This window comes from Neomonachus schauinslandi, chromosome 6, assembly GCF_002201575.2.
Source record: "Neomonachus schauinslandi chromosome 6, ASM220157v2, whole genome shotgun sequence".
Lineage (NCBI taxonomy): Eukaryota > Metazoa > Chordata > Mammalia > Carnivora > Phocidae > Neomonachus > Neomonachus schauinslandi.
Window position 1 is genome coordinate 29,588,910 of NC_058408.1, and position 14,650 is coordinate 29,603,559.

Consider the following 14,650-nt stretch of genomic DNA (forward strand, 5'->3'; position numbering starts at 1 on the left):
AGTCAGGATCATTTGCATGCCCATCACAAGTACTTGCACAAGATTTCCAGGGGAGGATTTGCCATTGTAGTTTAGTCCTGCATGAATGCCAATGAGTTCTACTTTGAGAAAAGTGCCCTGGAGGGCTTAATACGTAACAAGTGAGGACTGCTTTTGTTTTTATCTCTAGCAAGTTAGCATAGAGACTGACACACAGTAGGGGCTCACTAAATGTTTGATGACTGAGCTAGTGAACAAGTGATTTAATGAATGTATAAAAACCGAATCTGACCTAATCCTAAATCACAACAAATTATTCATGCCAGAGGTATTTTAGGGGCAGCTTGAGAGTGTGATTCAACCTACATCCTGATGAAATGCAGACATAGTGTGTTCTGATGTTTTTCCAAAAGCTACAACCTCACTTGCACCCATCCAAATATAGGACTGCAATGAAGTTATGTTTTCAAGATTGCAACATTTCATTGATAAAACCATAAAAGTAATTCTCAATGGTCAAATAAGACTCCTTCAAAAACACTCATAACCATGAATCCCAATACATGAGTGCAAAATATGAATGCTTTTAAAGCAAGTTATTCCCCACCAAAGTGAACGAAGAGCTATTGTTTTCACTGTAAATATCTGACATGATTTGAATCTAATGTAAACAGCAATGTTATTGTGCCCAAGCATCCCCCGCAACTTTAATGTACTTGCCAAATGGATCCAGAATGGTTTTTTCTCCAAAGCTGGAGCAAGGATCAATTAAAGTATATAATAATGTGTTAACTAGCTAATACAGCAGTTAACATTAAGGGGCATTTCAATTTCAGGCTTCTGAGTTTTTAGCAGCAGATCTGTTCTTTCATTCACTCTCTAAGATCTATAATTGAAAGAATACCATGAGAGATGCCTTTCATCAGCTCCCTGAGTTACATTTCCCACTTTGATAACTGTACAAGGAAAATCTAAGGCACTTCAAGCTACCCAATTACATTTGATTAGCTAGTGAAAATAATATAACAGCTTTTCATCACCCAAAGGAAAACTTTTGAAGAATTCTATTGCCAACACTTCTGCACAAACACTAAATCTATATCATTATTTTACAAGGGGAAATGTAGTATTTAGTATGTTTTTTTTTAAATTAGGCAACAAGCAAAGCCTCTTATTCATCACAACTTTAGATCAAAAAAGCACAACTGTGATGATTGGATGTGTGTGGTAAAGAAGCATTTGTAGTGACTTCAGAGTAGGCAGGATACAGTGGTCAAAATAAAACAACGGGTCTTAGAATGAGCCAACATTTCAGAGAACATGTCTGAAAACAGGATATGCCCTCAAAACTCTGTGATATATACACACAAGATCTGCCAGGGAGAACCACTTAGGTGCATGTAATTATTTTCTAGCAAATGAATGTGGATGTGTCTGTGTAAAATCAGTAACATGAATTAAAAATCATTTAAAACATCGTTAGGAGGATTGTCATATTACCAAAAATATATATTTGATGTTGCTTAAAAGTAAAAACAAGATGTATATGTGTTGCCTTTCCGACTGAGGAGTCTTGAGCGCATTAATTCAACACGTATCCTGTGTTTTTACTGCGTCTGATTCCCGTAAAAATGTGTTTTTAATTTAAATGAAATTATATTGCTCTCCCAGGTAAAATATTCTGTAAACAGGGTACTTAGAAATGTGATAGTCAATTCACAGGAGGTGGTCTTGCTGTAGACTTTAAAAACCAACACTATGAACCACTGATGAAAGGCCAGTTACGTCCATGCTCCCAAAATGAAAGACAGAGGCCAATGCCTTTAAAGGCACTGAGGTGAGGTTACATTCTGCCTTTGCAATGCCCTTATTGCACAATAAAGGACAGACTTTGGACCTATTGGCCAATTATTCTACCTGTCATGTAAAGAAAAAGCATTCTTACAGAATTAGAAGTCGGATCAAGTTTGGTTGTAAAGTTAATCCCGAATGTTGTGTAATCCTAGTGATGTTTCTAAAAATGCAAGATAATGCAGTTTTCTTCTAGTTTTCTGAGAGAAATGAACAGCAGCAGGACCCAATCGTCCTGTCGACTTCAGAGCACACATAGTTTTTGGCTATTCCTTCAGAGTACACCACATATGAAAAATTCATAGATTAGGTCATGGCGGGTCAAAAGCATGGCATTTGAAGTTGATTTCCAAGGAGGAAGCAAAAAGTGAGGAAAACACTGGTAACCATCTGTGGGATTGTGTGGCAATCTGGCTAAACCTGAAGTAGAACTGCCTTGCCAGGCACAGAAACCCTCACTACTAGAATTTTCTAGGTGTCTCTGTATGAGAGTTACAGGGGATTCATACACTCCCTTTGCTGAGCCTGCAGCCATAGCCTTCTCTTTGGACCAAGAAAGCTGACCTGCTATCCCCAACAGAAAATGCCATGGTGTGGAAGTCACCGTGAACCATGGAAGGACCAGACAGAAGTTCTACCTACTACCATTGAATATACCCATTCCTAGAGGCTGTCTACCCAACTACTTCTCTTGCTTTCTCTATCCATCCTTGGACCTCCAGAGTTCAGACTGTCCTTGCTCCACATTTCACTTGAAAGGAAAAGGGAGATACAGCCCAGGAGGGGGGCTTAGCCACCACGTGGTCCCTGAACCACAACGCTGTACGAAGTACAGTAGTCCCCCACCCCTTACCCATGGTTTCACCTTCCCCGGTGTCGACCATGTCACGATGCCGACGCCATTCCCCTCACTTCATCTCATCACGTAGGCATCTTACCATCTCACATCATCACTATAAGAATGGTGAGTACAGCACAATAAGGTCACGAGAGACCAGTCACATAACTTTTAAATTACAGTATACTGTGACAATTGTTCTTTTACTACTGTTGTTAATCTCTTACTGTGCCTAATTTATAAGTTCAGATTTATCATAGGTATGTGTATGTAAGGAAAAAACAGTATATTTAGGGTTCAGTACCATCTGCAGTTTCAGGCATCCACTGGGGGTCTCAAAACGTATCCCCTGTGGATAAGGCGGGTGGCGGGGGGGGCACTACTGTAATGCCTACAGGCACGTTTGAGAAGCCAGAGGCATAAGAAGAGAAGGAAGAAAAGTAAGTTGAGTAAGAAAAGAGAAAGGGAGGGGCGCCTAGGTGGTTAAGCATCTACCTTCGGCTCAGGTCATGATTCTGGAGTTCCTGGGATCGAGCCCCGAGTGGAGCCCCCAGCTCAGCGGGGAGCCTGCTTCTCCCTCTCCCTCTGCTCGTGCTCGCTCTCTCTCACATAAATGAATAAAATCTTTAAAAAAAAAAAAGAAAAGAGAAAGGGAGTCCGGACAGAAAGAAAAGGAGAGGTGGAAGTGAGGGGCGTGGCGGACAAAGAAATGGACACAGAGGTGAGCGCGTCTGCAGAGGCCGGCCAGGGCCCCACGTGGCCCACACCACTGGCGGCCTGCGCTTAGCCCGGTGCCCGGACAACACAGAAGTGCAGACAGAATTAGGTTTTTAGTATCAGTCAGTCAAGAAAGAGCCAGCTGCTAGAATAGCGGAGGCCATGGTGTACGTCGTTGTTCCTGAGTGTGGGTGGTGTTCTTGGGTTAGAGATTAATGTCTTTAAAGTGAAGAATAGCTTAAATGCCCCATTTCTATGCAGCCGTTCTGCAAATGGATGTTGAGCCCTCCAAGATTTGTATGATCTACTTCTAAGCCGTAGAAGAATAAGTCAGAGCAAAGTCATTCTTCACTTATCTTAGAAAATAAAAAGACCTATTTTACCTCATAGGTTCAGAGGGCAAAGTCCTTCAAAAGTGTGTTAAGGGGCGTCACACATGAGTCATGTTTTCAGAGTTTTTTTACCCATTACCTGACTTTGTCTGACACTGGAAAGCGCATGCAGAGAGGGACCCAGGAGGCTCGGGGACTAAGGGACCTCCACCTTCCCAACAATGAGGAACTAACAATGGCCAACTTTCCATAAGACCTGTAAGCAATCTGTGTGCCTGGCTGGGCAAGCGTAGGAAATGCACTAAGCAGGGGCCCCCGTGCCTGTCTGCGAACAGGTATACAGCTGCTTCCGAGCAGACAAACTAATGAAACCGCTTCTAGTAATTATGCAGTAGGAGCTGGTGCTGGACATTGGAGGGGTGGGGGGTGGGGTGGGGAAGGCCTACCCAGGGATTCCCCAGTTACAGTCAGGCTTCACACATGAAGTTTCAGAGGCTCTGGAGGAGGCCTCTGCAGCCAATGGCAACCCTGACCCCCTTCTGATAGTAAGGTACCGAACTTTCATTCCTATGATGTCCTCCTCTAATTAAAAAAAAAAATGGTGGAAGGAAGGAAGGAAGGAAGGAAGGAAGGAAGGGCGGGCCTGGATGGTTCTGCTGGTAGAGCATGTGACTCTTGATCTTGCGGTTGTGAGTTCAAGCCCGATGTCGGGTGTAGAGATTACTTAAAAATAAAATCTTAAAAAAAAGAGGAAAAAAAAAAGAAAAAGAATTTACATATCCTTGGGCCAATTTAAGATAAACTGCTCTGTGCAGTTTAAGGGTAACAGAGGTCCTTTAAGACCTATTGTAATATAGTAAACAGATCCGGGCAAAGTGATAATGGCAACAATCATAAAGTACTTTACTCTTTACCAAAGACTTCCATAAACATTTTTGGTTTTCTTTTTTTTTTTTAGAGAAAAAGAGAGTAATGCAAGTGGGGGGCAGGGGCAGAGGGAGAAAGAGAATCTTAAGCAGGTTCCACGCCTAGCACAGAGCCCGATGTGGGACTCGATCTCACAACCCTGAGATCATGACCTGAGCTGAAATCAAGAGTCAGACGTTTAAGCAGTTGAGCCACCCAGGTGCCCCTATGTTTTCTGTTTTAATGATAACATTACTGGGGCGCCTGGGTGGCTCAGTCATTAAGCGTCTGCCTTCGGCTCAGGTCATGATGCCAGGGTCCTGGGATCGAGCCCCGCATCGGCGGGAAGCCTGCTTCTCCTTCTCCCACTCCCCCTGCTTGTGTTCCCTCTCTTGCTATGTCTCTCTGTGTCAAATAAATAAAAAAAATCTTTAAAAAAAAAATGATAATGATAACATTACTACTATTAACTGTGTAACTTGGGGCAGGTCAGTAGATGTCTCTAGGTCTTGGTATCCTAATCTGCATATAGGGCATAATCATGCCTACTTCACAGGGATTAGTGAGTGTTAAATGAGAGAACACATGTAGAGCACTTAACAATTGTCTGACTCATAGTAAAGCTCAATAAATGGCAGCTATTATTTTCCTCCATTGTCCAAACTCTGTAGTCAAGGAAAAATGGAAGTGTTTTCTGTGACCTTGAGTCTTCCTTAAACTCTCAACTGTTAATGTACCACAAGCTTTGGATGTAAATGACCTCCCCAGGTTTTTTCCATGTCTTTGCTTTTTTCCCCATCTTTCTCATCCCTGCTCCTTGGAAACCAAACTGATTCAAGTACCTTTGTTAATTTTGCTGGTACTAACAGATTAATTGAAGGGATTGGTTGGTTAAAAAAGGAGGTGGCGGGGCACGTGGGTGGCTCCGTTGGTTAAACATCTGACTCTTGATTTTGGCTCAGGTCATGATCTCTGGGTTGTGAGATCAAGCCCCACATCGGGCTCCGTGCTGGGCATGGAACCTGCTTAAGATTCTCTTTCTCCCTTTCCCTCCTCCCCTCTCCCCCCCAAAATAAAAAAATAAAATAAAAAGAAGGTGGCAAACCTTTACTAACTAATCAAGTAACTCAGTGTTTCTGTGGGCCACTATGAGCCCAAGCATGACAAGGGTTGGACGGACATATCCTCTGTAAAAAACATTGTGTGATAGCAATAGTCCACGTCTTTACTCAAACTCTCTCACCCAAGGAAGACCTTATCCTGTGCTCACTTCACTGAGCTGTCCTAAGGATCAAACCAGAAAATGGCCTGAAAGCACCCAGTACTACAGCAAGCAAATAGTGAGCGCCCCAAAAACGGGACTCTCCCCTTCACCATCTGACCTTGAGCACAGCAAGGAAAGTGTTGATTTTCTTCCTATTCTCGTTGTTCATATTCAAACACCTGATGATGGCCAAGCCAGTTAAACATGGATTACTTGGGTGCGGTTGGCTATTCTCATGTGCTCCCCGTGATTCTAGGAGATATCGAATAGATTAATAGGAACAGGAAGCTTATCGGTGTAACAAGCAAAGCCAGTATGAAGCTTTGATCATCACTACTAACACTCCCACCAAACACCCTGGCTTCCCATGGAGGATATGTGTGCATGGAAACCACCAGAACGCTGACCACCACACGGAAACCAAGCTTCAGGAAGTCAAGAGTCTAAACGGAGTTTGCAGTTTATAAACGTATACTCACAGAATAAAGCAAAGTTAATACTTTTAAAAAGTAACTACACACTGGGGCGCCTGGCTGCTTCAGTCAACAGAGCATGTGACTCTTGATCTCAGGGTCGTAAGTTCGAGCCCCATGTTGAGTGTAGAGCTGACTTTAAAAAAAAAAGGAATCACAAACTATAAGGACAAAAACAAGGATTGACAGGAGCTGGGTAGGGGGAGGCCTGGACTATGAAGGAGCACAGGAGAATTTGGGGAGGTGATAGATTGTTTTATATTTGACTGTACACTGAAGAGTGAGTTTAGGGGATAGAAATTACACCTTAATAAAAAGAACTAGCACAGAGCAGTTTCAAGGTGCCTGGTGTACTTTCATGATATCCCTGTAAAGAACAGGGAAGGTAAAGAATGCAGGTCCCTGCGGTCAGGTGGGCATTTCCAGCTGCCCACTAAGAGCGAGTCGTAACAGTAACAGGTGTTGACTGAGAAGAGTGGATTCATCCTGTGGATAGTGAACAAGAAGGTTAAACTAATGGATTCCTTAACTGATTATAGACATGATTGCAGTTGCACATGTATAAACAAGTAAGGCTAGAATAATAGAAATCTCAACACCATCAACCAGACCAGGTCTGCCTGGAAGAAATCACGGAAGCAGAATGTCTGACACCTGAAGAGACCTGAGAGGCCATCAAGTCAAACCTGCCAATTCTCTCCAAATTCACAAGGTCAGAAGAAAAGTTCCATGCCCACTTTTGGTGGAAGGAAGAAAAGCTAGTTTTCTCATTTCCTTGCAAACCTATGTAGGACAGATTTATTTTATTCCGATATCTTGTGATGAGTAACTGATATGGCGATGAATGTTTTAATTCACCTTCAGATAGAAAAAACTCTCTTCTTCTGGAGTGGAAATCACTTTCAAGTTTGTTTCCTGCATATCATCTCCTTCCAGAGTAACCACTTTGCATCCAGAGCACTGAAAACATGGGTATATGACATGGTTTACTGTAACTCTGGGAAGCCACGGGACCATGTGGCGGGGATGCTGGGATTGGACAGCAGGTGAATGGGGAGACACTATGCAGGCGCTTTCTCTACCCCCACCCCCCACCCCACACACAGAAAAGGGCTAAATAAGCTTCCTAAAGAACACAGCTTAAAACTAGGGCAGATCCAATTAAACTCAGACTATAAACCTGTATTGGTTAGGAGAGGTGACCAAAGGCATGGGGAAAAGGATCTAGAATATTCGAAATAAATGAATAAGACTCTGCTCAGAAAGCTTCTGTGATGGACCAGAGAAAAAGGAAGGTTTAATCCTACCCCAGCCTCCACACCAGTCAAAACCGTGCTTAGAAGCTGGCTTCGGCATGGCTGAATTCCTTTGGCACAAACTCCCTGAGTCTCTGAGACCTATTTTCCACAGAAATGCTAGTTATGTGTTTCAGTCAGGATTAATTTAGATTTTTTTTTTTATTCCTACATGTATCAGAATCATTCATCGAGGGGAAGTTCTTATATATCCATTCCCAGAATCCTCTTAAGACATCTGGTCTCATTAGAAAATCAAATAGATCCTCCAGATTCATTAGTTGTTCAACAAAGTGGGAATTAGTTTCTCACTGCTCTTGTGTCTGTGAGATATTTAAGACATAGATGAGAGAAAAATAACAAAGAAAACGTACAATCTTCTTGACTCACAAAGACAGGTCTTTCACCAATGTGAGGAGGTCTTGAATTTGCTTTTAATTTCCAAAAACACAAGGAAAAAAAGTCCAAGAGTATCGGCCATTGTAAGATTTGAAGATTAGAAGGTGCGTGGGATTTACGATATTACCTCAGAAACACTTCTAATACATTTATAATTAGTGGCTCATCTATCACCTGATTGCAATCTTGTATTCTCTTTCTGTATCTTTTCACAAACATACATAAAAAGTAACCCATGCTGACTATGCGGGCATCAAGTAGAATTGTATTGAGCCATTTTAACTGCTGAGCACAACCCATGTTGTTGCTGAACCAGATTTCTCCCACAGAGTACACTATCTGTAGAGGGTAAGGTATTAAAGAATGCTCTGGACACGCTCTCGAGGCTCAGAAGTGCTAGCTGGTAGATCCACTCTACTGAATGATACCCCAGTGGCCTGAAAGAATTATTGTAGCTTTCTAAAGTGACTCATTCACTCCCAGGGGGTCGTCTGAGCTCAGAGAAAATCTGTCTCACTGATTATTAGTGATTTAGTAATTGGATGGTAGTGATGGACTTCTGATAACCTAGAGATTTGCTTTAGCTTCACTGGCAAAGACCTGTGTTTTCAGAGTCAAAGGTTACACTGCCTATTTGTGTGTGTTTCTTGGGGGTGGGGAGGGGGGCTGTACAAAGTACTGCTTTTCAGAACCTGAATCTGCCAGTCCCAATTCTGACATTTAGTAGCTGCATCATCTTGAGCCAAGTCACAATTCCACTCCTGCTTCAGTTTCTTCATAGGTAAAATCAAGAGGTGGGTCAAATGATCTCCACCATGTCTTCAAACTCGGGAAAAATCTGGTTTCTAGGCCTGGAATATCTTCCGATGCATATGTGCTGTTTCGAAAGCTACTATTTCATAGTATTAATTTCATCGTTCTCATGCCAGTATTTTGGATTGGAATTAGAACTGGCCCTTACAGGTGTATAGAAAAACAGAACAGCTCACTTATGTGTCTGCATCCCTTCTTCCCTAATCATCTTCCAGCTCTGAAATTGCACGGTTTCTAGGCGTATACAATCTTTTTTTTTTTCTTTTGCTGTTGATGTGCTATTACATGAACTGTGAGGTTGGGAGTTGTAATTTCCTCTTTCTCATTACAATATTTTGAATAGGAACCAGAATATCTTTTTTGAACCTTGTAGCCGTGTAGAAAAACAAAACCACCCACCAAATTCCCTCTGACCCTTCTGTTACCTTAAATAGTAAACAAATGAAATCTGTGTTCTCTCCTTTTATACATGGTAGAGAGTGTAACTTGTCCTGGAATAATGAGCAAGGGGTCATTTGCAAAACTGCCTTATTATCCTATTACTCTCCCGGAACAAATATGTGACTTTTCATCTTGGGGTCATAGAGGTATAAGCAATCTGCCTGTATATCACTTGATGGGTAATTTGTTGTGAAGTTACAAGAAAAAGACAAAGGTTTAAAGGGGAGCATTGATCTTCCCAAAGGACTATTTAAAAATCACAATTTTGCAGGAAGATAGGGTGAGGACTGGGCTGTAGGTTTCGGGGATGTGTTGGAAGCCATGCCAGAGGAAAGAGGCCTTTTCAGGACTTGCACTTAGCAATGCCAGGTAGGCAATGCCCAATGGATGGCCTACAAAACCTTCCCTAGAGCAATGTGTCTTGAACTGCAGGTCATGCCTCATTAGTGGATCATGTAACCAATTCAGTGGGTGATGACTGGAAATTTTTAAAAACATGTAAATTAGACTAAAGCAGAATAGAGTAGAAAATATCAAGTGCATGGCATGGAGAAGGTCATGTAATGTCTAGTCAAACTCTGGTTCATTTTATATGTGTGTATGTATGTTTCTCTCTCTCTCTGTGTGTGTGTGTGTGTGTGTGTGTGTGGTAGAGAGGGAGAGATCTGTTTTGGTACACCAAGTTCCAATGTAAAATATATTCTTACTGCAGGTCATAGTTTAAAAACTTGAAAGCCATTGCCCTGGAAAAATACATGGCGATGCACACGTCTCAATGTTGGCGTCCAACAACTTGCTCTATTTTGTGACAAATTTATAAACACAAGGAAAAGGAATTCTTTCAAATGGGAACAGTCACCTTCTAACTCTAAATTTAAACTGCCCCTAAATTATTCTAAATTCTAATTTTTCTTCTCTGAAAAATACTTATATTGAATCACTCTTTTCAATGCAAGCTCAAGGCAAAACAGGAAGTGGGTCAAGTTTGTCTTTCTCTCCTGGGGGCACTTCCTACCCCTTTTAAGCACCCCCACTAATGTCTGTACTTTCTTTCCCTTTTCCTTTTTTCAAAGCATCTTCTCATGAAAGACTGATAAATGCATTAAATAACAATATAAATGACTGATAATGCTTTAATCTGCCCCATTCCCAAAGGATTTACATTTTAGCCAAATATGAAACCTCACCCCCATAAAAGAATCTTGTAGAATTTAGCTACAGGGGGGAGGAAAAGAGAATTTTGGAAAGGAAGAGTGCTTTCCTAGCACTCTTAAAATCCTACCTGTGGCTGTCTATATTCTCTTCATCCTTTTTGACATGTAAATGATATGCATAATTTCTTCCCCTGTGTATTTGTGAAATACAACTTCAGCTGTCTTTTTTAAATAGATATTTATGAACCTGTCTTATCACAAATCTTTGAGAGGAAATATTTTTTGTCTAACTCAACTTTGCATTCATCTTACACCCAACTTACTGTCTGGCAAATTTAAGTCCTCAATTAGTAGTATTTATGACTGTTTATTATAGAATTGCACTACTCTATAACATATGTGGTGATATTGTTTCCCAATGTCAAACTAGGAAAAAGCACAACTGCTTATTTTTATGCTGAATATCAGATAGTATTATGTAAAATCTCCAGACACTTGTCATAAAACCACAATAATGATGATTTTAAAAGAACACTAATTTATTGAGTATGAAATGTATGCCAGGCTACCAGTCCTAGATATTTTGCCTACATGGTCTCATTTCTTCCTTGCAAAACCTCGTCAATGGTGAAAGTATTGTTATGCCCTCCATACCCCCTATACCAAAACACCACAGGTATAATTTTACAGATGGGAAAACTAAGCCTAGAAATTAACATCCTGTCTACGAAGACACAGTTATTCAGTTATTAAGTCATAGCAAACAAAGCTCTAACTCAAAGTGAGTCCATCTGCCCGCAAAGGTCAGTCGTGCTTTCCTCACTTTTACATTTCTTAATGTTGTATCTAAAATTATCGTTTTCTTTTTCATTTCAGATACCTTACTGGCTGTCTGAAGGACAAAGCTGTGAGTGTAAGAACACCAGAAAGTTTTGTTTTTGTTTTTCATGAAAAACGCTTTATCACAGAGTGGTTACATACCCAGAAAATATCTGGCCTGACCGTGCTAACTCAACGCATTCTGCTTGTCCTCTGCATTTGGTATCTATCTCCACTTTCAGCCCTCTTTAAATGGAGAGATAAAGTACAAGAGAGTAAAGAGCTGGATACGTCAACACTCTTAACCGCCTGGTGGTAGTATTCTATCAACTTCTTTGGATCTGTTCAGATAACTTTTTTGTTTCCCTGTACAAATCGCAGTGCTTAGTAAAGACTGCTATGAAAAGCGCTGTCTCCCATTTGCACACAACTTTCATATTCCCTGGTCTATCTACACAGACAGTTTTCAACAACCACCCTTTATATTAAAAGTCGGCTTTGTATTGTCCTTCTCTCAAAGATTTTAAATCTCCTCCAAAAGTCCTAGGTGTTCAGAAGCCAGAGACCTTTAGCAGCTATGTCTACCCATGACAGTAAAAGGAAGAAATTGATTTTGCAACAGATATACTGAGAAATCAAATCCAGGATTCACCTTTGCTCTTAAAACAGAGAATGAAACCACTGACTACCAAATGTGCTTTGGTAGCTACTCTTGGATTCCAAACTTCGATATCACTTTCCTATATTAATTCAGTCTTAAGTTTCAGGAAATAAACTAATTACGTAGTTAAACAGAGATCTTTATACAAACATGTACTGTGTTTACAATGTACCAATCCATTAAAATCAACGACATAGATTATGAGAACTAAAACCCGAGCCAAGTAGACTAGCACTCACCATTTGCCCAATCCCCATCCAATGACAGTAAACATCCTATTGGAATCTGCTCCGAAAACAAAGCTTTACCAACCTAATGTCAAGGTAAACAGGTAGTAAATACCTATTTGACACTAGTAGCCAGTGGTATCATTTTCATTCTCTAGGATCTAAACACAACTAAACGCTGGCATTTTTTCTTTTAAATTGGCACCATTATAATATAGCTTTTTACTTGGTAATTTTTTTAAAAGTTCACAAGGTGCTGGTTCACAGTGCCTTAAATTTTCTAGCCATAAACCATCTGAGTTAAAGGGAGTAAGTAAAGACATTCTACTATTCAGAAAAAAAAATTTTTCCCCTATACTTTACATGAAATGCCATCCCCCCCTAAACTAAGAGCTACATAGAATAAAAGCCCCATCAAGTTAAGCTGTGACAGTCCTGAAGTCAAGGTCCTAAGATTCTTCTACTCTGTAAATCATACAAAGAAGAAAAGTAAGGAAAACATATTTTCAACACCAAGTATATATTAATTAGGAACAGAGTTAGGTCTCTCTTGAAAGGGGGATTGTAAGTTGTAATAGCCCATGACGTACCTTAAGTTCTCTGAAGAAGATACTACTCCTGGCCCACTCAACAATAGAGAAGAGGGTTTGATCAGCCATTTTGCACATAAGCCCAAACGTGCTCAGCTTTTCGTGCTTGCTTCGGTTAGCTTGTTCTTGCTGCAGATAGGCCATGATTTTAGCCTGGACTTGAGGCTCATCTGGCTCACACTTCAGAAGTTCCAGTATCAGATGTGGGATGCTTGCCGGGGAGCTCGTCTGGTAACTATCCATGTAGGAATAGCCCATTATTGACTCTGGTGAGCTGGTGTAGGGATCTGGGTACTCAGACTTGATGGCCCGGCTAGGAAAGTGACTGTATGTTTGGTAACCTTGCAGGCTGCCATGAGGTGGCATTGTCATGCTAATGGGGGATGTTACAAAGGGACTTCTGTCATAGTCTGTAGGAGGCAAGGCAGCGTGGTTCAGAGGTAGGCCTTTGGAGGCAGAATGGATGTTCTGAATGGCAGAAGAGATGGTGAGCTCAGAGGGCATTGCTTGGATCACCTGAGACATGGCTTCCAGCTTAAGTCCATTGGCTCGGATGAGGGCTTTTTTCTGTTGCTTTAGGGCCCTGTCTCTCTTGTACATTGGCCCAAATTTATTCCTTCCCCCGCGCATTCGGTCAGCCCTTACCGCTGTGGGGAAATAAAAAAAAGGAGTAAGGGTATAAATAAGATGCAAACTATTAGCATTCTCTACATCTCCAGCTATCGAGAAATGTTGAAAATTGACCAGAAGTGTTAGGTGTGTGGTTGTTTTCATTACAATGGCCCATAAAGATTCCCCCCCACCACCCCACAAGCCATTTTTGAATTCTTTCCTCTTTAAGTGTTTGTCATCAAAAAAGTATTTTGGATGCATAGGGACATATTAACCCTTTGGTAGACAGTGAGGATTTCATAATTTTTGCTACACACGGGATACTACAGATTGCTAAGAAAGAGTATCAGTTTCTATTATGCCAGTTATGTCAGAATTCTCTTTACGGAAACCCAAACTACTAAGAGGAAAAAATAAAAAATCAACCCATTTCTGGATTGAGTTGTGAATATTTTCCCTGAGAATATCTTCATTCCTCAAAGCCGTTTTGACTAATTTGCTGCAAAAGGGTTGGGCACATGCTCTTCCTGGAAAATCATTTTCACCTGGACTTGATGAGCACACATCAGATAACCACCGGTTACTGTTTTTAATTTAAGAAGAACTGGACATAATTAAAGCAAATTCATTTCAGAAGCTGTCAAGACAGTCTACCATCACAGTGCTGTGTGGACTCTGGGACTATGTCAAATAAGTGAGTTAGCAGTAGTCTCCAAGCCCACAGTGGCCAATGGCAATTAGACAGAAACCAGCGACCTCTGACAGCTTCTGACATGTTGAAATTGCTGGAGGTTAAGTTTTTGAGCTTTTGATCTTAGGATTAGTATAGCATTAAACATTTATTGTGAATGCTAGGTATCTAGAATATTGTGCAAGTTTTTCATCTGGATGATAATTTATTGAATATTCCACTTTTTCATATCACTGTTAAGGAAGTATGGTTATGCCCCACGAGTGACTTAGTAATACTTTTTAAGGTAAAGAAATGCAACCTTTTCTTTTCATTAAAAAAAGAGAGAGAAATCAAATGACATCATATGAAGCCACAACATTTACTTGTGTGTGTGTTTTGTTTTGTTAAGTAGGCTCCATGCCCAACGTGGGGTTTGAACTCATGACCCCTGAGATCAAGTGTCACATGCTCTACCGACTGAGGCAGCCAGGCGTCCCACAACATTTACTCTTTGACATTTTATATTTTGAGTCTCATACGACAGTATGCATCTCCCACAATATTTTGCTGTTTGGAAAATAATAAAGTGAGTGGTAATAAAGAAAT

General features: G+C 40.9%; 1 protein-coding gene across 1 annotated transcript in view; it reads right to left on the reverse strand.

Moving 5' to 3' along the window:
- The window catches only part of NR5A2 (nuclear receptor subfamily 5 group A member 2), a 135,457-nt gene that overhangs the window by 101,806 nt on the left and 19,001 nt on the right, over nucleotides 1–14,650 (reverse strand). Inside the window, exon 5 of the mRNA XM_021682487.1 lies at nucleotides 12,760–13,406. Coding sequence (XP_021538162.1) covers nucleotides 12,760–13,406 — 647 coding nt within the window. The remainder of the gene's footprint in view (nucleotides 1–12,759; nucleotides 13,407–14,650) is intronic.